A 25,731-nucleotide genomic window follows, 5' to 3' on the forward strand; every position below is an offset into this window, starting at 1 on the left:
GATTCTGACTCATAATGACCCTATAGGACAGAGTAGAACTGCCTTATAGGGTTTTAAGGAGTGGCTGGTGGATTCGAACTGCTTACCTTTTGGTTAGCAGGTGGGCTCTTTACCTCCAGAGTTGGTGACATATATGTTGAAGTATAAGGAATGAATAGGAATTAGCCAAGACAAAGAGACAAGGGTGAAGAAAGCTCAGTGAAAACGAACAGGTTGAAATGATTAAAAAAAAAAAAATGCAGGACGTATGGATGGAATTAGAAGCAGTTCAGGAAGTCTGAGGACAGTCCTCATCGCCCCCCCTGAGGTCTAGCTCCAAAACCTTCTGATACACACCTTCACTTGGATGTGCCACAGCCATCTAATTCAACATGTCCCAAAGTAAGCTCATCTTTGCCTCTTCCCCCACCTCCTCCACCTTGCCCTGGTCTGCTATTTTCACCATTTCTTTCTTCTATAACTGGGCACTATTTTGAGGTATTATTTATTTTTTCTTTTCATCTTGTATTTAGGCCTTTGTTCGTTGCCTCAAAGGAGGTATGTGGCAGGATATAAAAGAGTTGCCTGCAGAGCACTCTCCTTTCTGGCCTTTCTAGCTTATTGCCAAAGGTGTAAGCCCCAGAGGGGGAATAGAGTTTATTGGTAAAGACGGAGTGTCTAGGGAAAATAGAAGAATGAGAAAGGCTTTCTTCTAAAGAAGAGATTCTCTTGAATCAGGAAAGGAGAGGAAAGAATTCTGTGTGTGCCTGGGCAGTGGGATTCAGCCCTAAATCCTGGCAGGACCATAAGGAAGGAAACAAGACTCTAGATATGATGACTGAGGATGTGCGAGGCTTTTAGCAGGCTGGCCTCAGACTTAGGAAGCATTCTCTGGCCCAGGTGTGGTGCTGGAGCAGGAGAGACCTGAAGGGAGGGACAAAATGTGTACAGCAGGGCCATCCCATATATGGAGATGTTTGTCACTGTTGTGCCTAGCCATAGGTTGGGACAATAGCATTCTCTGCAGACTATAAACCAAAGGACCTCTACTCTCCCCCCATCATCACCAGTCATATGCCGTGGCATGATACATAGTCTTGGAATTTTGACCCTACCCAAGGGAGTGGGGAAAAAACTTTAAGACTAAGACCTTGAAATTGAAATCAAATTGCTTGCTGATCTTGGGCCTGTTTACCCTCAGTCATTCCTTGCCCTTGCCCTATTTTCCTCTGTATTGCAGAGGTGCTGACCACTGCAGCCTGTTTCCCTGGCTCCCACAGCAGCCGGCACTCAAGTTTGGCCAATGGAAGACACTGGCAGGGAATGGGAGAGCAGGAGGAGAGGAGAATCTATGGTTCATTTCCCCCTCATCTCTGCAATAGATGGCTTCTTTGGTCATGGCTGTTTCTCTTCTGTGGCAGCTCCCACCGGAGATTGGCCATGATTCCTGGCCCCTGGGCTCCAGTAACCCAGTAACCCTGTCTCTGCTCCTTGTTTCTCCAGCTGAGAAGTTAGGTTGTTATTTTCTTGTTTTCCTCACTATATCTGTTTGGCTTCAGAGTTCTTCCATCACCCATGTCACTAATTCCCTGCATTAAATCTCTGTTTGTAGATGGGCAAAGTTATCTTTATTTTCCTGGTCAGACCCTGCCTAAAACAAGTTGATTTCTAGAAAAGAAGGCATTGCAGTATTTCTTGCACACCTGACTTGGTAGTTTCTACCATGTTGTGACCAAGGAGCCCTGGTTGTACAGTGGTTAAGTGCTCAGCTAATTACCGAAAGGTTGGTGGTTCGAACCCACCAGCTGCTCTGTGGGATAAAGATGTGGCAGACTGCTTCTGTAAATATTACAGCCTTGGAAACTCTATGGTGCAATTCTACTGTCCTGTGAGGTCACTCTGAGTTGGAATCAACTTGAGGACAATGGGTTTTCATGTTGTGATCAAAATTCATTTATCCTGTTCTCTGAAGCTGTTTGCTAGGTGACAGTACTTATGTAAGTGTATAATCCTTCCCAGAACTCTGATATTTTAAAGTGATTTTCTGGAAATGATGCCTCAAAGCAAATATGGAACTTACAAAAGAGGTATTTGAGATGATGTGTCTAACCTTTCGGGTTCAGAAGGCCTTTCAGATCATAAGGCCTATTCTATGTTTTGGTCTAAACCTTCATAAGCATACCACTTTTCTTTTTAGATTGAAAAGATCATCATAGAACATAGAAAAGCCCTGGAAAGGGCTTCTGAGTTATTATCCTCCACCCCATGCTTCCCTTAGTCACAGCCCTTGCAATCCACAGAGATGTGAGGCAAGAAAGCACCTAGTCTGTGTTTAGGTGGCATAGACATATCCCTGACGGGACCACACATTAAGCTATTATCAGCCATTAACTGTCTGGCGAATTGGTTTATTAGGTGTTCTTTGTGACACTCCAGAAACTGATCTAAATTTTGATTGGGTGAGGAGTTAGGGCCCGGAGGGGAGCCAGGAGCACTAACCAAGGAGGAAGACAATCTGGAAACAGTGCTCGCTCAAGAGGGCTAGCCTTGAGCCTAATAAACTTCAAGGCAAGTCAGAATTTTATTACTTTTGGCCAAAGAACATTGCCAAACTTTCAGAGCAAAGGGTAAGTACATGCCATTCTTTTGAAAAGGTTATAAGATTTCAGACAGGGCAAAATGAAAGTAAGTTTCTGAATACAAAATATGCATTGTTTTGGAGGTGGTGTTAAGAGACTGATCATCAGAAAAATACTGTGTCAAACAGATTGTAGTCTGAAATAACTTTAAGTGCATTCTATAGTACTGGTGCAAAATAAAAAAAAGTTTCATTTATTTATTCAGCACGTATCTTGCTGTGCTAGGTTCCACACCTGAGTCGAGAAGTTATGCAAATACCTATGTTGGGGCAGTTCTACTCTGTCCTACAGGGTCGCTATGAGTCGGAATCGACTCCAGGGCACTAGGTTTTTTTAGGTTTATGTTGGAGATAAAGTAACATGTTTTCTAGAATTGCTTTTCCAGAGAGTATTAGCTAAAACTAATATCTTCTACCTTCTCACACTTACTTTAGGGCATTGCAGTATTGTCTTCTTACTGAAGATTCTCCAGGCGTCCCTTTGTTGAGCTAGAGGTTTTCAGAGTTGTCTTTATATTATTACGGACATATATAGATTCTGGGACAAGTCTGAATCAAGCTTTGCTTAAATTTGTATTAATCTCTACCAATTTGGGATGGTTATGCCTTTTATGTTCAGATAAAACATTTTGCTAAAAAAAAAGAACAACACTTTTGGAGATTGGTACCTAAATTAACAACATTTATAAACAATCTGGGTTTCAAGGTTTGGGTTCAGATTCCTTCTTAGACACTGAGGAGGTATATAACGTTGAGAGAGTTACTTAAGCTTTTCGTATCTTTAAAATTGGATCATAATTGGTCACTCCCTCAGAACTATTGAAGGGTGTAAATTTGAAAGCATAAAGGTAGGAAATCCTGGTGGCTAGTGGTTAAGAGCTATGGCTGCTAACCCTAAAGGTAGGCAGTTCAAATCCACCAGGTGCTCCTTGGAAACTCTATGGGGCAGTTCTACTCTGTCCTATAGGGTCGCTATGAGTCGGAATGGACTTCATGGCATCGGGTTTGGGTTTTGTTTTTTTTTTGTATATAAAGGCAGGAAACCCTGGTGGCGTAGTGGTTAAGTGCTATGGCTGTTAACCAAGAGGTTGGTAGTTTGAATCCGCCAGGTGCTCCTTGGAAACTACCCGGCAGTTCCACCCTGTCCTATAGGGTCGCTAGGAGTCAGAATCGACCCGACGGCAGTGTTTTTTTTTTTTTTTTCTCCTTTGGTTTACATAAAGGCATGGCATACGATGTGAGGTAAATAAATGTCAGTGAATATTCTTATCGCTAAGCTTATTAACCAGTTTGGCCGACGAGATGAACATGAATTGAGAAAAGAAACCTTGATCAAAGAAAATAATTTCTTACAAGAACGAAAAAGTTCAAGTTTTTGCAGATTCAAAAAATAGCTAATCCAAATACATCTCGATTTGAACTTTACCACCCACCCCCCACACACATTTACTGGATATTAAGCAGTTTTCTAAGACTGACCATACAATTTGTAATTTCATGGGCTTCCAGTCTTCTAATTCTGCTCAGTACTGAGTTCTTTAAGAGAAAACTCACAAATGACAAACGGCGCACCACCCGACTGAGAAAGACAGTGTCCCCAGGCCTGCGAGTTGGAGCTCTTTAGCTGGAGTGTAGGGTTTGGACTTGGAAAGGGTGTTACGGCTCCTCCTCTCCTCCGCAGTCACTGCCCACACACCCAATTTCTTCAAACCTTTTTGCGCCTTTCTCTCGCCCGCCCTTCCTCCGAGTGTCGGAGCTGGGCGCGGGAGGCGGGCCCAGCTGACGGGCTGTGCCTCTGCAGCCAGAGGGAGGGGGGCGGGAAGGAGGCGGAGGAGGAGGAGGCGGGGACTACGCCGGGCGGTAGCCGGCGCCGAGCGCGCTGGGAGGAGAGGGTACCCCGCTGTCTCCGCAAGCGGCCTCTGCCTGGATCCCGGCTCCGCAGCCTTGCGCTTCTCCTGTCCTAGTCTCCGGCTCTGCGGCTCCGGGCTCAGCGGAGGCGACGAAGCTCTGGATCACCGGTAGGTTGCACGGGAACGGCGGCTCGGTCTGCAACCTTTTGTGCTGCAGAAAAGGTGGTGGTGATGGCGGGGGGGGGGTACCCCAGTCACTGATCCCCGGTGCCAGCCCAATCGCAGCGCCGCCCCTTCCTCCTGCCTCGTGTCCCGGCTAGGCGCGCGGTGTCCGCGCGGTGCTGGGGAACCCCGGCCAGGCAGGCCTCCGGGATGGGCGGCTGGGGGGTCCAGCGTCCCCCGGCCTCGGTGGGGAGGTCTCCGGGCGCCCAAGCAGGGGGTTGGGGTCTGGTGAACTGGGTGGGGCCCTCGCAGGGTGTGGGGAGCCGCGGTTCCCTGGCACAGGGGTGGGGCCGGAGACGCTGTGAGTGTGCAGCGCGTGTAAGTGAGTGTGCGGGGGCGTGCGCCCCCGTGCGCGCGCGGCGTGCGCTCGCCGGGGAGATGCGGAGATTCGGCGACCCGGAGCACCTCTCCCGCCGTGCCGCGGTGCGGAAGTCAGTGCGCGTTGGCGCGCACGCTCGGTTCCCCGGCCGCCGTGCCCGGACCTCGGGGCAACGGGTCTGGGGGCCCCACTGAGAAGTAGTTCTCCTCCGGGACTGCTGCGCTGCCGCCTGGGCGCCCCTGCGGCGCGCGGCTTGACTGCCTGGGACAGATAGCACCTCCGGGCGAGCCCTGGAGGCCTTATCTCGCCGGCCCTTGTCACCTCCGCTGCAGTCTAGGGGGCAAGGCCCCCCAAACGCCTGCCGCCACCGCCCGCTGCGTGTCTGCGGGTACGGCGGGAGCGGGCGGGCCGGCCGTGACCGTGTGCGCGCGTGGATTCGGACCAGGTGCTGGCCAGAATCGAAAGCGGCAGATGTCGTTGGGCATTGCCTCCGTCGCCCCACCTGTCGCGGGTTGACTTTGGGTCGGGTGGGAAACGGAGGAAAAGGGTTTCGAGGCGGGAGGCAGTCAGACCTTGAGCAGTCACCCCCATTGTGAAGCTGCCAAACTCTCTCTAGTGGTGGAATCTGCAAATCTCTGCTGGAAGGTGGAGGAAACCCGAAGGGAATGATGGCCCCGTCCTTTTCCCCTTGCAAATCTTTCGCTTCCGTAGGGACCCATGCTTCTTCACCCATGCCAGTTTGCACCCGGGTGGCTTAGTGATTTGTGTCGAGTGAGCATTCTGTGTGTATGTGTATGGGTATGGTGCACAGGTAGGACGGACTGGGAAGTTTTTAGTCAGTTGAGGAGGAAGAATGGAGGCAGCAGCGTTTTGTAGTGTGGTTGCTTCTACTAGCTGAAAGAACAATTCTTACACAACATTTCTGACGCTACTAGACTCTTTATTTTACGTTGTTTTCCTCAGATGAGCCACTTTACAGTTTGGGGTGTGCCTTTGTTTTTTTCCAACCCTATAGAACAGGCTTGGTAGAAATGACCCCTTCCCAAAATTTATTTTCCCAGATACTTCAGAATAAAGTATTGGTACTTTATGAATTCAAGGCCACGATATATGACTATACAGTTATGTTTAATGAATGTTTCACAGATTTCTCAGTGTTTTTATTGTATAACAGTGAATATATTATAAGCTTAAAGTAAAATGAACAAGATGAAATAAGAGTTACTGGGTCCAGAGAGACCTCTTCATTTGTTAACAGTAGGTGTGTAAGTATGTGATTCCGCCAACATTTTAGTTTATTTAATTTCAGATGATACTGTTTAGAGATAAATGTTCCAGGACATAAGTTATAAGTTATTTATTGACCTTAAGTAATGGTCAGTGAATTTGTTTATTTCCTTAGTGTTTTTTATTTCTGTGTGTTTCACAGAGCTGTTGTTTACATTGACCCTTAAAATTAGTGTGTTGGAAATAATAAAACCTCGTATACAGGATTTAAAATTTCTTTGCTGATTTATAGCCTCCGGGGAGAAATAAAAAAAAAAAGGTATTTAGAGCCAGAGAGAACTCTGGCTTTGTCGTCAGCCTATCAAAACGGTTTTACGCTTTCATTTGGAAAGTTAGCCAGTTCCACGTGTGTACACCTGTCTCATTTTGGTGATGCTTCCTTAGAGGCAAATTTCTTGTAAAGACTGCATGTAGACCTGCAGTTCCAGTTACTGTCAAGTGTACTCAGTGAAACTGAATTTCTTTTTTCTAAAAGTAGAAGGGTGACTTCCCATAATGATAAGAAATCATGGGTAACCTAGTTTTAATTTTTACTAGCAGATAGGAGATGAAAATGAAGGCTGTACTTTAAGGAGGTTGCTACTATTAAAAGAACTTACTAGAAAGAGAAAGAGAAAGACATTTTAGTCTTACTGCACCTGATATAGGTTGTCTTATCAGGTTGGTGAGGTTAATGATTTCTTTGTAAAGGTCAAGAATGGTTTCTGAAGAGTCGCACCCTAACAGCTTTTCTTAAAAACTATTGATGATTTTGTTTTTATAAGTTGCAAATGGTGAAATAAGGTTATTTGAAAGTAACCTCAAAAAATGAGCATGTAGGTAACAGTTTAGTGCTTTGCTTCCTTTGGCAGTTAAACCGTTTTATTTCTGCTCAGTGTTTTGCTATTTGAGAGATGTTTCGGCCCTTCTCTTTTTTAACCCATTTTTGGAATGATGTTTAAGATTAGTGGTTGCAACATATTTTCATTAGTCTGAATGGAATTTTTAAAAATCGTTTTTTTTTTCCCCAAGTGCTTTTTCATTATTGATCTCTCTTCAAATAGCCACTATGAGAAATACTACCAATTTCCTTTTTTTTTTTTTTCTTTCCTTCATGTTTTGGGAGCTAGATTAGAACTTTTACTGTACCCATTTTTGCCTAAAATTTCTCTTGCTTTCCATAATAAAATTCTTAAGGATTAGTGGGATTTATTTACCAAAATTCAGAAGGGCTGTATGCTGGCCTTCGTGTTTATTTACACATTTATTAATCTCCTTAATGATTTGTAGTAGATTTTGTTAATTTTCTTCTTCTTTTTTGATAGTGGATCTGTGCTGAAGCTTGAGATTTGTGGCTTTATGTGTGTGTGTGTGTGTGTAGGTTTTTTTTGTGTGGACCTGAACTTCGACATTTATTCATAAACACAGAGCTTTCTGTAATTTTGGGATAGCCACTCTCTTCTCTGGGTTCCCAGTGCCTGTTGGACTTACATGTATTAAAAACCTGTTGCCGTCAAGTTGATTACAACTCATAGCGACCCTATACGACAGAGTAGAACTGCCCCATAGGGTTTCCAAGGAGTGGCTGGTGGATCTGAACTGCCAACTTTTTGGTTAGCAGCCTGAGCTCTTAACCGCTCTGCCACCAGGACAGATTTATTAACTTTCTCGTCTGCCTGTCTTCCTTTCCGGCCTGGTCTCAGCTCTCACTCTTTGTATTTGACCCAGTGCCCGTATAGTGCTGGGAAATAATAGGACTGAAGATATATTGTTGAATGACTGAATGAGTAAATGAATGATTGAATGGCCTAGTGGATACACATAAAGAAATACTCCTTAGATCTGTTTGGGAAGCCATTGTGAAAGCAGACTTTTTTTTTTTTTTCTCCTTAATTCATTACCTTTGCATTGTTATATATTACTTTTGAGTAGGATAACAATATAATTGCCAAATTGGAACGCGTTTAGAGATAATAGAGGTGCTATAAATTATTATGCTAGGACACGAGCTATGAACTTTATTCACCTGTGATGAGATCTATCACCTTACCCGAGAAATTTGACACACTTGGTAGTTAATCTTTGTAAACTCTTCTATCTGTAGAAGCTATATTTGCAGTTCAGTACTGGGTGTCTTTTGCTTAGTCACCCACAGCTTTCTTCCCTAGAGGCCTCCTTGGCAGCTCTTGACCATGCTTAATTTTTCTCCTTTTTATTGTGCAGGGTAGTGTCACAGGGCTTTCTGTTTGCGTGAGCAGAGGAATACCCACTGCTTATAGCTGGAAGCCTCATATTCTATAGCTTTGCTCTGTTTTTACTTCAGTCTGTTTCTATGCAGCATTTAGTCCATCTTGTAGGAATTTCACATGGGTTTTTTACCCCCTTGCTGACTGTCGAAAGGAGATCCATTTAAGTCTTATCTTTCCAAGCCTTCATGTTCAGAGCATTAGCCAGATCAATTGTAAGTGTTGGAGGTTTATAGATTTTTAAAGTAGTCTAAAAGCGAGTGTTGTTATTTGGAAGGTATATATATTGGGGACTTTTATATTGCAGTCTTTTAATTGTTATTAAAATGGGGGATGGGTAAAAACCTTACTGTAATTTTATAGTAGATTTCATTATAAGCAGTCTCTTAAAGTATATTCTTATACTAGTTTCTGGCCTCATTTTTATTTTCTTTTTCCTTTTTTCATCATCTTCATCACCATGCTCTTTGCAGCTGTGAGCTGATAGCACTCAGTTATGCACAGAACAGTAAGAAGAGTCAGAAATGAGTGAAAAAAAAAGATAGTAGGATGGAGCTACTGCACCTTGGTTTCACCTTGTATGGCTCTCTTGGACTCTGTGTTCTATTTTTGGCTTGGCACGGGCATAATAGGGATAATCAGTTACTACACTTTGTTTACTATGAAATCACCATCCATTTCGTAGACTTGCACATCAGCTCCAGTGCAAGAGCTAGATAAGGTCCTTTGCTTTCAAATCCAGATTGAAGTTTTAGGTTGATTTCTTTCTTTGGGTGTGGAAAAAATGTTTGAAAGTATAAATATTTTTCCAATGCATTTAAAAGCTTGAAAAGAAGACTGTATCACCAAATACGTGATGCAAATTATGTGAAAGTTTGAATGAGATTTTAGACTTTTAAAACTTTTTTTTAGAATTAAAAGAGATTGTTTTTTCTAATATTCCAACTTTTTGATTTTCAGTCAAAAGTTTGAAAAGTCCAAATGAAATATGTCTCACTTTGTCATAGATGCAGTCCTGAAACATTAAGTGAAAATACCTATCTGTATTTGGCATTCAGCCATATAACCAGCAAGTATTAGTTGATGTATTTTATCCTGCCTTATAATTTACAATTTTAAAAATACTGTATACTATAATCTCTTAGAACGAAGAGACCATGATTTAGAGATATTTTGTATAAAATTTTCTCCACTGTGTGCCTAAGGATCCTGACGTTTTTCAAGTAGGAAGTAACCTTAGAGCTAGTAGTTAAAACAGAGTTCCCCCAACTGTTGCATAAATGAGGTAATAAGACTTTTAAAGAAAGTGCCTCTCACACATTTAAGGTAGGATTCCATTTACAGAAATTGATGGATAAACATTTTTGTGGAGCATAAATATTTTTTAAAAAGATCTACATCAGGGCTTACCGCTGAATAGTGCCCACACTGTGTATGAAGCAAAGTAAATGGGCTTTGGAGTCAACGATGGAGGTTTAGATTTCTTGGCCAAATACCTTAAAACGCAGATATTTTTTTCTCACGGAGCGATTGTCAAGATTAAATTATAGAATTTTTTTTATAGCTGTTGTTATATAGTAGGTGCTCAAAAATATTGGTTTATTTTTATCACCGTCCTATTAAAAAATGTTTATTTAAATCATTTGGGGGATTTGTATCAAGTAAACGGAGCCCTGGTGGCACAGTGGTTAAGAGCTTAGTTGCTAACCGAAAGGTGGGCAGCTTGAATCCACCAGCTGCTCCTTGAAAACCCTGTGGAGCAGTTCTACTTTGTCCTGTAGGGTTGTTATGAGTCGGAATTGACTCAGTGGCAACGGGTTTGGGTTTTTTGATACATTAAATAAAGTACTATAGTTAATAGATTATTAGATAACAATTTTGTTGTATTACCACCTACTTTATGTTAAAACCAGAGGCTTGATGGGTGGGAGTAGAAGTAAATCTTAATTCAAATTTAGGTTTCTTGATTACCCAATTTGAAAATAATGTGTGGCAAAAGAAATGAAAAGGAGCATGCCTTGTTCTGTAAATCTAAAGTAGTTCCAAAGGTTGATAGCGTGTAGTTTCTCAGAGTGACAGTTCTTGGTGCATTAGCTCTCGCAAGATGCTCAAGGAGCTGAGGAAACAAATAACTGTAAGTCAGTAATTATCCATTTCCTCTGGATAAAGCTCTTCTGTCCTGGCAAGGAAAGTAAATCCAGTGACAAACTCCTTACCTTTTCTCATGTTGTTTTTATTCTCTTTGAGAACATGTTATATATTGTTGCCATTTTTTTCAGACTCTAAGCACCTGTGTAGGTAAAATGACTCCACTCAGCTCCTTTGAGCTCCTTCTCCCAAAGTTGAACACAACAACAGCAGAAGCTCAACAACCAAAGGAAAGTCATTTACAGGTGGAAAAGGACTTTGGGGAGTTTTCTTGATCTCAGCAAATTAACTCAATTAACAGGGGAGGTAGAAGATAAAGATAGATTCACTTACACTTTAACTCCCCAAGTAAGAGGGGGAAGGCACAGGTGAGATGCTGAAAACTTTGAGCAATGTGGTAACTATAAAGAAGTGGGTTTTTGGGTTTTGTTTCTTTGTTTTTTCCTTTCTTTCTTGGTAGTTCTCTCCCTATCTCTCTCTCTTTTAACGTTTTCCAAGAGCCTTCCAATCATTTGCTTCACATCAGTGTTATGAAGGATTTTTATTGTTGCTATTTTATGACTAAAATGAGTAGATCCTCAAAAATTAATTGCATAATAGTAACATGACACATTGTTATAGGCTTTTTGCAGCATGTAAAGCTGTTTCACCTTCCACATCTCATATAATCCACATAGCAAGTGTATGAGGGAGGAAGGTGGTATTATTATCCTCATTTTAAAGATTATTCTTTATGTAAGGTCAAGAGTCAGAAATCTTGGCAAGGCCAGGGCTAGGACCTGGTCTTTTGACCCCACCTTCACCATTACTTTTTTCCTAGGATACTGTGAAACTACTGAATACGCACATAGAACTAGTATAGTGAAATCAGCATTTAAGCCCTGCATTTTAATTGCGTCTTTAGTCCAGAGTTTATGATGCAGAGTATAGATAACTGGCATGGTAAAATGTTTGAAGTTTCCCTTAGCTGAACAAACTGAAAATTACTTTAATGGAATTATTTAGTTATTACCTGAAGCCCTGGTCGTGCAGTGGTTAAGAGCTCAGGCTGCTAACCAAAAGGTTGGCGGCTCAAATCCACCAGCCCTTCTTTGGAAACCCTATGGGACAGTTCTACTCTATCCTGTAGGGTTGGTGTGAGTCAGAAGCAACTCAAAGGCCATGGATTTGGTGTGTTTTTCTTTTCTTTTTTTTTTTAATATGCCTGCTAGTACCTCCTGCTAGTTTCATCCTGTTTTGCAGTTAGAATTGATTTAATTGCTTGGTGAGTTATTGTTTTATTCGTTAAATTAAAGGTTTTATTTTTGTATTTCATGTTTAGTATCTGGAGTAGAGGAGAAAATTTATTATGCCTGTGTTCCCTTGGGACTCATTGGAAATTGTACACTGACATCTTCTGGGATTTAGTCTGGTGAGTTGTATTTTGCTTTTTCTGTGTGTTAACCAGTTGTATGAACATAATACTATCATGTGTTTTAAGGGCTACATAGATAAAAACAAGGTGAAATATCTGTATTATTGCAGATATGTATGCTACAATTACAAAACTTAAAACTCAGTGAGAACTGAAACGTATTGTTGTGAAATGCTAGTGTTATTTGAAATGTTCGACTCCCCCCCCCCCATTTTTTTTATTGTACTTTAGATGGTTTACAGAACAAACTAGTTTCTCATCAAACAGTACACACGTTGTTGTATGACATTAGTTAACAACCCCACGACATGTCAACACTCTCCCTTCTCAACCCTGGGTTCCCTAATACCAGCTTTCCTGTTCCTTCTGCCTTCCAGTCCCTGCCCCAGGGCTGGTGCACCCCTTTAATCTTGTTTTGTTCCATGGACCTGTTCAATCTTTGGCTGAAGGGTGAACCTCTGGAGTGACCTCCTTACTGAGCTGAAAAGGTGTCTGGGGGCTGTATGAGGTGTTCAACTTTTTGATTGACTAGGTTTTCTTATTTTAGTCCTGTAAGATAAAGGAGATGCTATAGAAGAATATTTCAATGGGTAGTAGTGAGAGGTGGTAGTTCTAATTTTGGTGAAATTTTAGTGAATACATTAATCTCTAAAGATTGGAGAAATAATTTGCAAAATGTTCTACTTTATATTGCCATAAATAAAGAAGGGCAAACAGGCACTGAAAGGAGCATCATTTTCACTTATTTGTGTAGCAGTTCACTGCAAATGTGACATTCCTTTTCTCACACCGTGAATTTAAACTGTTACAGATATGTGGTGGTGTTGTCTTCCTTCTCTAGTCTGCTTTCAGTATGTGGTCTGTGTGTCTCTCTGACACAGTTGTTCAAGCCTTTGAAGGGAAAAAAATTAATCCTGATCTTTTGGCTCGTAGAGTTTTTAAAACTGCAGTAGTGTGAGTTCATGCTTTGGTAGGGCATTCCACTTGGCTAGCGTCTCTGCAGATCCTTGCTTTGAACCACTTAGAGAGGTCATAATCCTTGGAAAAAGCAGAGTTTCGTGATAATGGATTTTCAGATTAGCAGTCAGCAGCAGAATGATTAAAAGGAGTGATGGGGAAAAGCAAACTAACACTTTAGTTTTTGTTAGTGGACATAAGCCTATGAAATTTGTGAAAATGCATTTTACAGTACTGGAAACATGGAAACTTTACTAAAATTTTTAGTTTTGGGGGAAGAACAAGGAGTTTGAAAGCCATAAGCACAAAGTGCTTTTAGAGGATATTTCATAAGAAAGAATGCAGCTGGGTCAGTAACTCATACAATTGAAAGAAAGCACAAAACAGGAACAGTGGGTAGAAGCTACAGGAATATATGTAGGTGTATGTCCAGAGGGACCTGGGAAGAAAGGCCTAGTGATCTGCTTCCAGAGGTCACAGCCATGAAAATCCTGTGGAGTGCATTGTGCTGTGGCACACACAGGATCGCCATGGGTCTGAATCAGATCGATGGCAACTGGTTTTTGGTTTTTCTTTTCCTTTTTTTTTGGTATATCTGTATATGATATTGGAGCCCTTTTGGCATAGTGGTTAAGAGCTCAACTGCTAACCAGAAGGTCGGCAGTTCGAATCCACCAGGTGCTCCTTGGAAACCCAAGGGGGCAGTTCTACTCTGTCCTGTAGGGTTGCAGTGAGTCGTAATTGACTCGACGGTAACGGGTTTGGTTTTGGTATTATTGTATATGATATATGCGTACGTGTGTATGTATTTTAAATTGAAGGACATCATAGCAGAGGTGACAAAGGTGAAATGGACCAGTTTGGGAGGTAGTGAGTCACGTATCATTGAAAGTGTTCAAATACAGGCTGGACAACTGTCATTAAGATTCTTTCTGATTCTGAGATTATACGATTTGAAAAGTCCTAAATCCGGAGGACCATTTAAAACTTGGAAATATGTGTCAAAGGCTTTTCTTAAAAGTCAGATTTACTGAAGTATAATTCATATACAGTAAAATCCAGCCTTTTAACATGTATAGTTTGATGAGCTTTGGCAAATGCATCTAGTTATGTAATGGCCACCACCTCAAAAAGTTCTCATGCCCCTTTGTAGTGCCTCTCCTCCCACCTCCCAAGCCTTTGACAGTCATCGATTTGATTCTGTCCCAACAGTTTTGCCTTTTTTACAATGTCATATAAATGGAATCCTCAGTATGTACCCTTTTGTGTCTGGCTTCTTCCACTTAGCATAATCCTAGTTTGCTCGTTTTCATTGGCTAGTGGTTGTCTCAGTTATCTGGTGCTGCTGTAACAGAAATACCACAAGTGGATGGCTCTAACAAAGAGAAATTTATTCTGTCACAGTTTAGAAGGCTAGAAGTCTGGATTTAGGGTCCCAACTCCAGGGAAAGGCTTTCTCTCTCTGTTGGCCCTGCCTGAAGGAAGGCCCTTGTCATCAGTCTTTGCCTGGTCTGGGCGCTTCTGTGTGCAGAAACCCCAAGTCCAAAGGATGCCCTCTGCTCCTGGCTCTGCTTTCTTGGTGGTATAAGGTCCCCGTATCTCTCTGCTCACTTCTCAAAAGAAATTGGCTCAAGACACAATCCGATCTTGTAGATTGAGCCCTGCCTCATTAACATAACTGCCGCTAATCCCATCTCATCAGCATCGTAGAGATAGGATTTACAACACATAAGAAAATCTCAACAGATGACAAGGTGGTGGACTGTAACACAGTAGTGGGAATCATGGCCTAGCCAAATTGATGTATGTATTTTTAAAGGACACGATTCAATCTATGATAGTGATATTCCCTTGGACCACAGTGTGTTTACCCATTATCCTGTTGATGGACATTTGGATCATTTCCAGTTTTGGGTGATTGTTAATGAAATGGCTATAAACATTCACATTCTAGTCTTTGTGTGGGCATTTACTTTCATTTATCTTAGGTAAATACCTAGAATTGGGGCTACTGGGTTGTTCAATAAGTACGTATTTATGTTTATTAAAAATTCCCAAAATGTTTTCCAAAGTGCCCGTCAGTGGTTTCTAAGTAGCTAAAATAACTGTATGAAAGTGTATGTAGATGAGGGAGCCCCCATCCTCATTTAGCACAGATTTAGTTTTATTTTTAATCCAGTTTTAACAAGTGTGGTTAGCAGATATTTCCAGCCCACAATTGATTAGAAACAGTAAATTAGAAGGCCTCAGGGATAGGCTGTTAGCAGGACTGGAAGCAGCCCAAAATGATACCCACCATATGACTAAATACTGATTTAAAAAAAAAAAACAAAAAAGGGTGGGGAGTTCACAGGAGTGAAATTTTTCTATCTGGTAAGTTCATTCTGACAAGTTCCCAAACTTGCCTGTGTATTAGAATCAAGTGGGGATCTTTTAAAATTTACAAAGTCCAAGCAACACCCTAGACCAATTAAATCCTAAATGTATGGGTGAAACACAGACATGAGTATTTTTTGATACTGGCGACTGCAGTGTGCAGACATGTTTGGGAACCACATGCTCGAAGCACACACAGCCTGATGAGGTGGAAGGACCCTGGAACTTGGAGCTAGGCGACCTGAGTTGTAGTTACTGTCACTGACTGCCTGCTCTGGGCAAGTCCCTGCCTTTGTGGCTTCAGGGTTCTCTTTTCTAAAATCAGAAGGTTGTGATAGGTGATCTCCAAAATGATCTTGGCTTTTGAAACTAGATGACTCTATATTATCCTTAGACTGATGATTAAGAGTCATGCTTAGAAGACCCCATTTCCCAAGAATTTGCTCCATCTGAATGGCTTGCTTCAAATTCTCTTGAAAAGGATTTTGTTGACATGACACTTTTGTTCTATATACTTAAGACAGGCTCATATCTATTTTTTCTTATATGGTATTCTGTGTTACTAAAAACAGTACGAGCATATGGAGCAGTTTTTTTGATTACTGGGAGTGAATTTATTTGATAAGCCTGGTAGAAAAAAAAATCCCAGAATGCAGTGCTTCTCCAAAAGAATTCTGCTTTGTATAGCAGTTGTGAAATTTATCAGCTAACTTCAGAGCTTGTTGAAGGAGCTAAGGTATATAGGTTATACTTTCAAAATGTTGCTGTTTGTGCCAAAAGGAAGCTTAGCCTCTTGGAGAGCATTTAAAGCTGTGCAGATTCCATACAGATTGCAGTCTTTCAGATGGGCTCATCCTGGTGCACCAGGCTCCCCTACACGTGTGTCGTGGTTTCTACCTGTTTGCTTTAGTCGCAGCCAAAAAGTTCCTGTTGGAGCAGGAATTAGCACTGGCTTGCTGTACCCAGCAAGTACTAGCATTTTAAAGTGCTATAGTGTTATATACGGGGCCCTGGTGGCGGAGGGGTTACGAGCTCAGGCTGCTAGCCAAAAGGTCGGCAGTTCAGATCCACCAGCTGCTCCTTAGAAACCCTATGGAGCAGTTCTACTCTGTCCTGTAGGGTGGCTATGAGTCAGAATCAACTCGATGGCAACAGGTATACAGTATAAAAAACAGTATAAATGTTATCTTCCTTTATTGTGAAGGAAAATGTAACAATTAGTTTTTGTTTGTTTGTTTGTTTTAAACTGAGGAGGGGAATGTCTTAGTGTTACATGTGAAATTAATGCCAGAGTTGAGGTCAAAGAATAGACATGGTGTCTTTTTTTTTTTGGCCTGTTTTTGAAAAGATCAAACACATTATCTATTAGGAACATCTTCTTTCTTTGTTCCTTGGTAATACCTGCTAATGAGCAAACTATGGAGAAACCAAACACTTCTGGTGAGGGTGTGGATTGTAAGTTTCTTAAAAAAACTGTTTAAATTGATTTTTACTTACATGAAGTAATAAGTACATTTTCCTTGTAAAAAAGTGAAAGCATTAAAATAAAGTTTTGTGGTACTTGCTGTCAGAATTTAAGAAGCATGTATTCTGACTCATCGTTTTCATTTCTGGAATTTCTTACAGAAGTCTTGGGTTTTGGAATGTGTCACTGACTCTGGTCAGCGGCAATATCAGGAGGTGTCTGGGAGCAAATTCACCTTCTCTTTTTTGGGAACTGTTGCTTTCCTTTCTATCCGTTACACTCAAACTTTACCTGATCCCTCTAGTCATGAAAAACATTTCTGATAAATGAATTCAGTCAGTGACAGAGGAGAATAAAGGTGTTCTAAGAGAATACAGCAAAAAGAAAATAAGTCAATGGAATGAGCTTTTATTGATAGAATTTCATGCCTTTTGACATCTCAGTTAAAGCTTTAGTATGTGGGTTTTTTTTTTTTTTCCAAGAAGAAATAAGTGTGTCACTGATGCATAACTAAACCCACATATGTGAAAGTTAGTGAAGCAATGAATTCTTTGAGTTTCTTAGATGAAGTACAGGTGTTAGGATGCAGTGTTTCTCAAAAAGAATTCTTTGTATAGCAGTTGTGAAACCTACCAGCTATTTTCAGAACCTGTTGAAGGAGCTAAGGCATATAGGTTATATTTTCAAAATATTGCTGTTTGTGCCAAAAGTTTAGGGAAGTTTGACCTCTTAGAGAGCGTTCAGAGCTGTGCAGATTCCATACAGGTTACAGGGCTTTGAATGGACTCACCCTGGTGTACCAGGTTCTCCTACACACGTGTTGTGGTTTGGACCTGTTTGCTTTAGTCTCAGCCAGTATATTGGATTGGAGCAGAAATTGACATTTGCTTGCTGTACTGATGCTTTTAAAACATGCTCTGTGTATAATGTTTCTGGTATATGTAACTGTTAGTTTGTCTTGTTTTAAATCTTCCTGTAATTCAAAGAGATATAGTAGCATCTATGAACGTTGCCAGGTTTTTCGGTTGTTACTGATTGAATTATGGGGAATTTGTTATTGAACATGCCTAGGTGTCAGTTAAGGAGCCCTTTTGGTACAATAATGGTTGAGCGCTTGGCTGCTAACTGAAAGGTTGGCAGTTCGAACCCATCCAGAGGCTCCATGGGAGAAAGATCTGGAAACCTGTTCCTGTAAAGATTACAGCCTAGAAACCCAATGGGGGCAATTCTGCTGTGTCACATGGCGTTGCTATGAGTCAAAAATCCACCTGATGGCACCTAACAACCACAGGTGTCATTTAAAAAATTATATTTGTTCCTGGTATTTGTCTAAGAAACTCAGTTTTAAAAGCCTTGTTCAAGGTGACTTTTCTATTCTTGTTTCATTTTCGGTTCTAGAAATTTTGCTGCTTTTGTTATTATAAGATTTAAACTGTTTCTGTTTTATGTTTCCAGTGTTTGTTCCAAACTCTACAAGAAGGGCATTAATGGAAACAGTAAGGGCATAACGGGTCTCTGAGTTTTAGTGTTCTGAGATAGAGGAATTAGCAGTAGACCTGATTTCTTGATTTAGAGTTTATTCTTACTGATATAGTGGGAGGGGCGCCCATTGCACATACCTACAATAATATTTACAAGAGTGCTTTGTAATCATTTATCTTGGCAGTGTACTTTTTGGATACAAGGTTTATTATAAAATGTGAAACAAGATGCTAAGTCATAAATTACCAAAAACTGAAAATCCAAACCCGTTGCCATCAAGTTGATTCCGATTCTTAGCGACCCTATAGGACAGGGTAGAACTGTCCTACAGGGTTTCCATGGAGTGGCTGGTGGATTCACGTGGCCGACTTTTTGGTTAGCAGCCAGGCCCTTAACCGTTGTGCCACTAGGGCTCCAACAAACCCATGAAGAGTTTTTCCTGGTAAAATCTGAAGAATATACTGCTAAACAGAGGCTGTATATATAGTAGCTCAGCTTCTTGATGAATGCTTTTTAGTAAGCAGTTATGCAGTGGAAAAGATTAGACACCCACATGACAAAACATGTTGACTTTGAAACTATGCAATCTTTGTTGTCTTTAGCATCACCCTTTAAAAATAGAATTCTGGAATTAGAAGGACCTGGACTTCCCTTTTTTCACACGGGACAGTGCCTAAACCACTTCTGCCTATTTGAAAGGTAACCTGAGAAAAATGCATTATGTTAGTTACTCCTCTCAGGATCACGCTCCAATATTTATTAACTTAGTTGGGAAATTCTCAGTGATTTAATAACATAAACAGTTTTGTTTCCTATCACATTGAAGGATGGGAGGAGTGTTGCTTAGTCAGTATTCCACCAACTAAAAATGAAACATTTGCCACTGGAGACTCCAGGCTGTACCATTCATGTTCCTACATGGCTTTCAAGACCTGAAGATGTCCTTGTACATATGGCAATACGCTGTTGTTATTAGGCGCTGTCAAGCTGATTCCGAGTCATGGCAACCCTGTGTGCAACAGAGCGCAACACTGCCTGGTCCTGTGCCATCCTCACAATCGCTGTTACGCTCGAGCCCGTTGTTACAGCCGCTGTGTCAATTCATCTTGTTGAGGGTCTTCCTCTTTTCGATGACCCTCTACCAAGCATTATGTCCTCCAGGGACTGGTCACCCCTGACAACATGTTCAAAGTGTGTTAGACAAAGTCTCACCATCGTTGCTACTAATGAGCATTCTGGCTGTACCTCTTCCAAGACAGATTTGTTTGTTCTTCTGGTAGGCTATGGTATATTCAGTATTCTTTGCCAGCACCATCATTCAAAGGCATCAGTTCTTCTTCGGTATTCTTTATTTGTTGTCCAGCTTTTGCATGCGTATGAAGCAGTTGAAGACACCATGGCTTGGGTCAGGCACACTTTAGTCCTCAAAGTGACATCTTTGTTTTTTAACACTTTAAAGAGGTCTTTTGCAGCAGATTTTTTTTTTTCCTTTAAATTGTTCTTTACTGTGTATGGCAATACATAGGAGAGACCAATAAGAATACCTAAAAAAGCTTTTAGTTTTGAAAACACATTATTTATTGTTTGGAGCAACAGTACTGATGTTTTAATAGCTAAAAGGTCCAAACTGTTTTCCTGCTTTTAGAATTATTCATCAGAAGTTAAGCAGGTAGTAGGTGTGTATGTAATATTTAAAACCGGCCTTTTCAGGTTTTATCACAGAGAGACCCTGGAATTGGATTTTTGTGTAGAGAATGGGCCTGTTTTGCGTTGGCTTAGTTACTGGGTTAAATATTTGTTTTAGAGGATATCAGATATGGTTTCTCCAACTTTCTGGCTAACTAGTATTTTCTATCAGAAGTGTGTTGTCTGCCTCAGCAAATCATGGGTAAGTTTCTTCCACCAGGCTGCTTGGTTGATTTAAAAGAGCTCTTAAATCACATCTGTTTCTTCTACTTAAAAATCTAGGTTAAATCATTGTCCATCAGATGAATAGATGCTTAATGAACCTCCGGGTTCTGCCTGAGCTCTGTGATAATTTTTATGGTGTTATTGGCTCTGCAAACGTAACTGAAGATGTTGTGGTTAGCTGCCGTCAAATCGATTTTGAGCCATAGTGACCCCATGTGAGCTGCCCCATGAGAGTTTTCTTGGATGTAATCTTTACAGAAGCAGATCACCAGGTCTTTCTCCCTCCTTGTCTTTCAGAATGCAGTATTAGAGAAATAGCCTCTGTCTGTAGCTGCTTATCAGGCCATATAGGGTGGAAGCCTTGGGTATGTCCCCTTGTACTGTTTCTGGTCTACAGAATTAGTGAGAAAGGAAGGGTATTAGTGAGGAAGAGAAATTTTGTTGTTTGGCTTAGGGTGAACATTTATTTGTTAGCATGAAAATTTGGCGAGGCTTCATAATGGTCCTCTCAAGCTTAGTAGACAAGAAACCTTCAGGTTTTTATATGCAGGTCAAAGTAAAGAGCTGGTAGTCACTTGCTAGTCTGATCCTATTGATAGAGAAATAAAGTACATAATCCAAAGTAAATTTATTTTTTGCATTAATAAAATATAATAAAGCCATTCCTTCTAGAAGTTTGAAGGAATAGGGTATTTTGGTTAAATTAAAATTGGAAATAGTCTAGGAATTAAAATAACTCTAAATGAGAATGGTACAATATCTGGTAACATCTTTGTAAGTTTGATTTGTTTATTTTCTAGCATACAAAGGAAGGAATAAGTTCTGTTGGTTTTTTTTGTTTGTTTTAGCTTTCTTGGATTTTAATTAATACCCAAACTTCAGAAAATGCTTTAATTAGGAAATGAATATTTGCTTTATGAAAGGATTCATAAGAGTTCTTTAATATGTTAGGCTGTTTCTATAAAATTTTTATCTTAAAATCAGTTATTTGATATTATTTTGGTTAGTGATCTGAGATACTTTAAGCTGGGTTATCTACTTCAAATTGAAGATTACTCAGAAGCAGTTTTTTCAGGAATGACATTGACACTTAATTCTGTTAGAAAAATATTTTCCAAAATTTGATTTATCTGCAGCTTTTTTAGGAATCTGGCCATTATACGTGGTGCTCCTGGTCAGTGGCATTTTCAAATTATGTAATGGGATAATTGTAATGAGCAACAGTAGTCATTGTGAATACTTTTCTGTCAGACTACTCAAAAGTAGAATGTCTTAATTATTGCAAAGTTAAAAAAAAGCTGTCAAATCAGTGATATATTTTATGATTAAATACCCAAATGATGTTTGATATTTTATGTATCTTTAATATTAAAAATTACCTGATTTATTGGATTTAGGATTAACTTTTATACCACAAAATGGTTTTATGAAAATAATTCATTGTGGGTATGGAAAAGGGACATTTACAAGGCTTGGGAGAAACTTCCCTTAAAATTCCTCCCTCCGTTAAAATCATTTTTTAGGTGTAAGTTGGATTTTTCGCAGAATTTGATCAGCTTTTATCTTTTATTATTTACCCCTTGAACACAGTTGAAAAGGAATACAGGTATGAAGAGGTGAACACTTAAGTCAAAGATGAAAAATGTGATGATTTTAATTTTTAAGTTGGAAATACTTTATGGACCCTTATGAAACCGAGAATGATTATTTTTATTTGCTTAGTGTTGAGATCTGTATTATAATTAGCTTAATATTGCACCAAAGAATAAACTTTTCATAATTGAAGGGAGCACTGCAGTTAGAAAGGTGGTGTTTTCTGTTTGCTTCATCATCTGAACCTTTAAATAGTACTTCAGGCTTCAGTTTCACCTACCTTTGAGTTCTCGAAGGCAGAGAAGTAGTGGTCATTTCATGCCTGCTGTGAAATGTTTAACGGAGACAATCTGTCAGTTGTATAGGCTGGTTTTCAGGCAAGTGCTAGTTCATGTTCTCTGAGCCTTCTAAAATGATCCCGCTTAGCCAAAGGTTCTGGACATTGCATTTTTCTAATCTGAGTTTGTTTACTTTTAGGAGTGTGCAGACTGGTACCCAAAATGGAAGTAGATATTAATGGAGAGTCCAGAAGTACCCTGGCTTCCCTGCCATTACCCGCGGCCGAGGCGAGCTCCCCAGGAAAGGCAGAGGCAGAGAAGCCCCGCTGCTCCAGCACGCCATGCTCACCAATGCGTCGGACTGTGTCAGGCTACCAGATCCTCCACATGGACTCTAACTATTTGGTTGGCTTCACAACTGGTGAGGAACTCCTGAAGTTAGCCCAGAAGTGCACGGGAGGTGAAGAGAGTAAGGGAGAAGCCATGCCTTCCTTGCGCTCCAAACAGCTAGATGCAGGACTCGCACGTTCCTCTCGTTTGTATAAAACCAGAAGTAGGTACTACCAGCCGTATGAGATTCCAGCTGTCAATGGCAGGAGGAGAAGGCGGATGCCCAGCTCAGGAGACAAGTGCACTAAATCTTTACCTTATGAACCTTATAAAGCCCTCCATGGGCCTCTGCCACTTTGTCTTCTTAAAGGTAAGAGGGCACACTCCAAATCCCTGGACTACCTCAATCTAGATAAAATGAACATCAAGGAGCCAGCTGACACAGAAGTGCTACAGTACCAGCTTCAACACCTAACCCTCAGAGGGGACCGTGTGTTTGCTAGGAATAACACATGAATGACTTGCAGAGAGTTTAAACCAGTTTAGGTCAGCCTACACTTGGCTAGAAAAATCCACTGCTGTACTCTGTACAAGACTCTTCACATTATAGATGGTTATATCAGCTAAGTGTTCCTGGAACGTAAAAATTGTCTGAATCAAATTTTGAATATGGGAATGAAATCACAGGTACTTGGGAAAATCATTCTAGAGCACGCAACTGCAAAGGAAACAGAATGTTGACCAGTAGTTTGTATAGCTTTTTAGCTAGGAAAAAAAGGCTTTGGTACAGTAATGCCATCTTTATGGTTCTGACACTCAGATTGGGAATGTTAACTGCTTGATTGTTGCTGACTTGGTATGATTCATTAGAAATTTATATCTTAAGTACTCAAGTACTTTAATCTCTGTATTTTACTATAAAATGTATGTAATGATTTGTTTTATGAAATTGAGAACTTGAACATGGCTGAATTGGACCACTTTTTATTTTTAAATATTGAGTTTAAATATTTTATAACTGGTTTTGCACTGAAAAAAAAAGAATTAACATTTCAGATTGACAAGAGAATAACCTTTCTTCACTTGCCTCAGTAATATTATTGAGCTATGAATTTTTTTATTTCCGCATGGAAAGTTATTGATCTTCTCTATGGTTGTAAACTATTTCTTTATAGCGTTATTAAAGTGTGTCTTAATAAAATTAAATTTGGGATACAAAGTATTTATTTTGCAATGAGTAGGGGGAAGCTTTTCCAGAAGGTTTCCAATATGAAGTTTTCGTAAGCTGAAAAAGTTTCCTTAGTGCTTATTTTCTAATTTAAAATTTATCTGGAACTTTAATATGGAAAGGATTCTTCCAATTGTGGATTATAGACATAATACTGTTTGCATCTGAATGTTCTGTAAGTGAATGGAACTTTTAATAGATGAACTCATGACTTCTACTATCGAATGCTTAAACTAAGTATGAAATGATACCATTCAGCATGACATTGGGTCATTCCAGTTTTAGTTCTGTGCGGCACAAGCACTCATTGAAATTCCAGTTTCTAGGATTAGTGTAGGAGCCTAAAGTGCTTTTACAGTTTTAATGGGTTAATCCTGGATTACTTAAAAATTTATGTCAATTGCACTGGTTTAATTTGTTGCTAAAGGAATAATGCCCTGGCTTTAGTAACAAATACAGCTCAACTCTTCTTGAATATGTTTTGAGAAGAAAAATGTATGTAACTTACCTTTTGTAAAAGTTTTTTTTTTCTTTTGTTTTTTTTGACTCTTGAAGGTGCAATTTATTACTGAATTGGTTGGCATTTCTGGCAGCATAGAACTGCATATTTTAAATTTTGTTCTGGGAGCTGTGAGTTTCTTAGGTATTAGCAATCTTGCTTACGAAATAGGAACACCTTTTAATTAATGAGTGGGTCATTCCTGATGTAATTGTGACTTTTTCTTTAGCCAGAATGGATGGCAAACTTTGTTTAGAACAGAGTAAGTATAAGAAAACCCTAGGAACTCTCTTAATGAGCATTTATTATACTTTCATTGAGGCAAACTATGTGAAAGAGCCTTGGGTAAATTGGCGCAGATCTTAACTGAGTTGATCAGATTTCTTGGTAGGCTGGAAATTTTCAGCTGTTGTATATTTCAAAGTAAATTGCACCTTTGTAACATATTGTATTGACGAATGATCACTAAGATTAACTATATACAGTCATTAGTTTGACAAGAAATAGAATCCTGTCAGATGCCAAAGAGTTGGAATTTTTACGTTTAATGATTAAACACCGTTATTTATTGATGATTTACCCTGTGGAATTGTGTTATTTCTAACTCTTAACAATGAAATAAAAGGGTGATGTAAACACACATTGTTGTGTGGTGCTTTAAACGAGGGCCATCATCAATAGACGAATTACTGTTCAGGAGTTCCACCTTAGCACTTATTTGGTGTTTGTTGTATGCTGTTGAGTTGATTCTGAGTCGTAGCAACCCTGGCGGCTCAGTGGTTAAGCACTCGGCTGCTAACCGAAGACTCGGCAGTTTGAACCCACCCGGTGGCTCCATGAGAGAAAAGACTTAGCGTTCTGCTCCCGTAAGGATTATAGCCTAGGAAACCCTATGGTAATTCTATCTTACAGGGTTCCTATGAGTCCCTTATTTTTAGGCTTCATTTTTGTTAAAAACCTTTAGCTGTGTGCTCATTGGCATTTCAAGGGAAAGGTTGTAAACCTGATAATGATTCGTACTCGGTCTGTTAGGGAACACGACTGTGTGCAGGTGAAATCTGGCACTGCTCATGTGCCTGAATAACTTCTTCAGCAAAATTAAAAAAAAAAAAAGCTTTTGTTTTGTTTTACATAAAGACAGGTGAAGCTCTCTGGCAAAAATAAAGGTAGGGTTAGAAATATACATATGAGATATTTACTGTTACCTGGTTAGTAGAGACAGAACTTTAAATTTGGTTTTCTAGAAAGAGAATTATCAAAGTTCTGTGTCAGTAGTTTTCAAAATGTGTTTTGCTGAGGCTTCCGTTAGTTTAGACTTGCTTTCTCTACACTCTGGATTTGTGCTCATATGGTAGGCTGGATCTTTTTCTACCTGAAAAAAAAAAATCCCATTTTCTTCAGGCTTTTAACATAGTTTCTGTTTTTCAACCCTTTTTTAAAACTTTCACTCAATTTAATATTCCTTACTAAGCGGGGCACAATTTCAGATAGAATATACCTGATACTATTTTATAGTACCTTTCCTCTTAC

At 40.1% G+C, this 25,731-nt stretch overlaps 1 protein-coding gene across 5 annotated transcripts; it reads left to right on the forward strand.

The window, feature by feature from the left end:
• The first annotated feature begins 4,465 nt into the window (after nt 1-4,465).
• Nucleotides 4,466-25,513, forward strand: MACIR (macrophage immunometabolism regulator). Of its 5 annotated transcripts, none has more exons than XM_049871744.1 (3): nt 4,466-4,635; nt 11,990-12,079; nt 22,344-25,513. In XM_049871744.1, exon 3 carries the CDS (start codon nt 22,367-22,369, stop codon nt 22,988-22,990), a length of 624 nt encoding a protein of 207 aa, XP_049727701.1. In that variant the 5' UTR covers nt 4,466-4,635; nt 11,990-12,079; nt 22,344-22,366; the 3' UTR covers nt 22,991-25,513. The 5 variants fall into 5 exon arrangements, with proteins under 5 accessions (XP_049727701.1, XP_049727738.1, XP_049727709.1 ...); XM_049871752.1 differs by lacking the exon at nt 4,466-4,635 and adding an exon at nt 4,932-5,453; XM_049871760.1 differs by lacking the exon at nt 4,466-4,635 and adding an exon at nt 4,932-5,396.
• Nucleotides 25,514-25,731: the final 218 nt, after the last annotated feature.

Source organism: Elephas maximus, chromosome 2 (assembly GCF_024166365.1).
Source record: "Elephas maximus indicus isolate mEleMax1 chromosome 2, mEleMax1 primary haplotype, whole genome shotgun sequence".
Classification (NCBI taxonomy): domain Eukaryota; kingdom Metazoa; phylum Chordata; class Mammalia; order Proboscidea; family Elephantidae; genus Elephas; species Elephas maximus.

Bases quoted from the DNA above. Each gene is read 5' to 3' on its own strand.
- MACIR (XM_049871744.1), top strand. From the start codon at position 22,367: ATGGAAGTAGATATTAATGGAGAGTCCAGAAGTACCCTGGCTTCCCTG.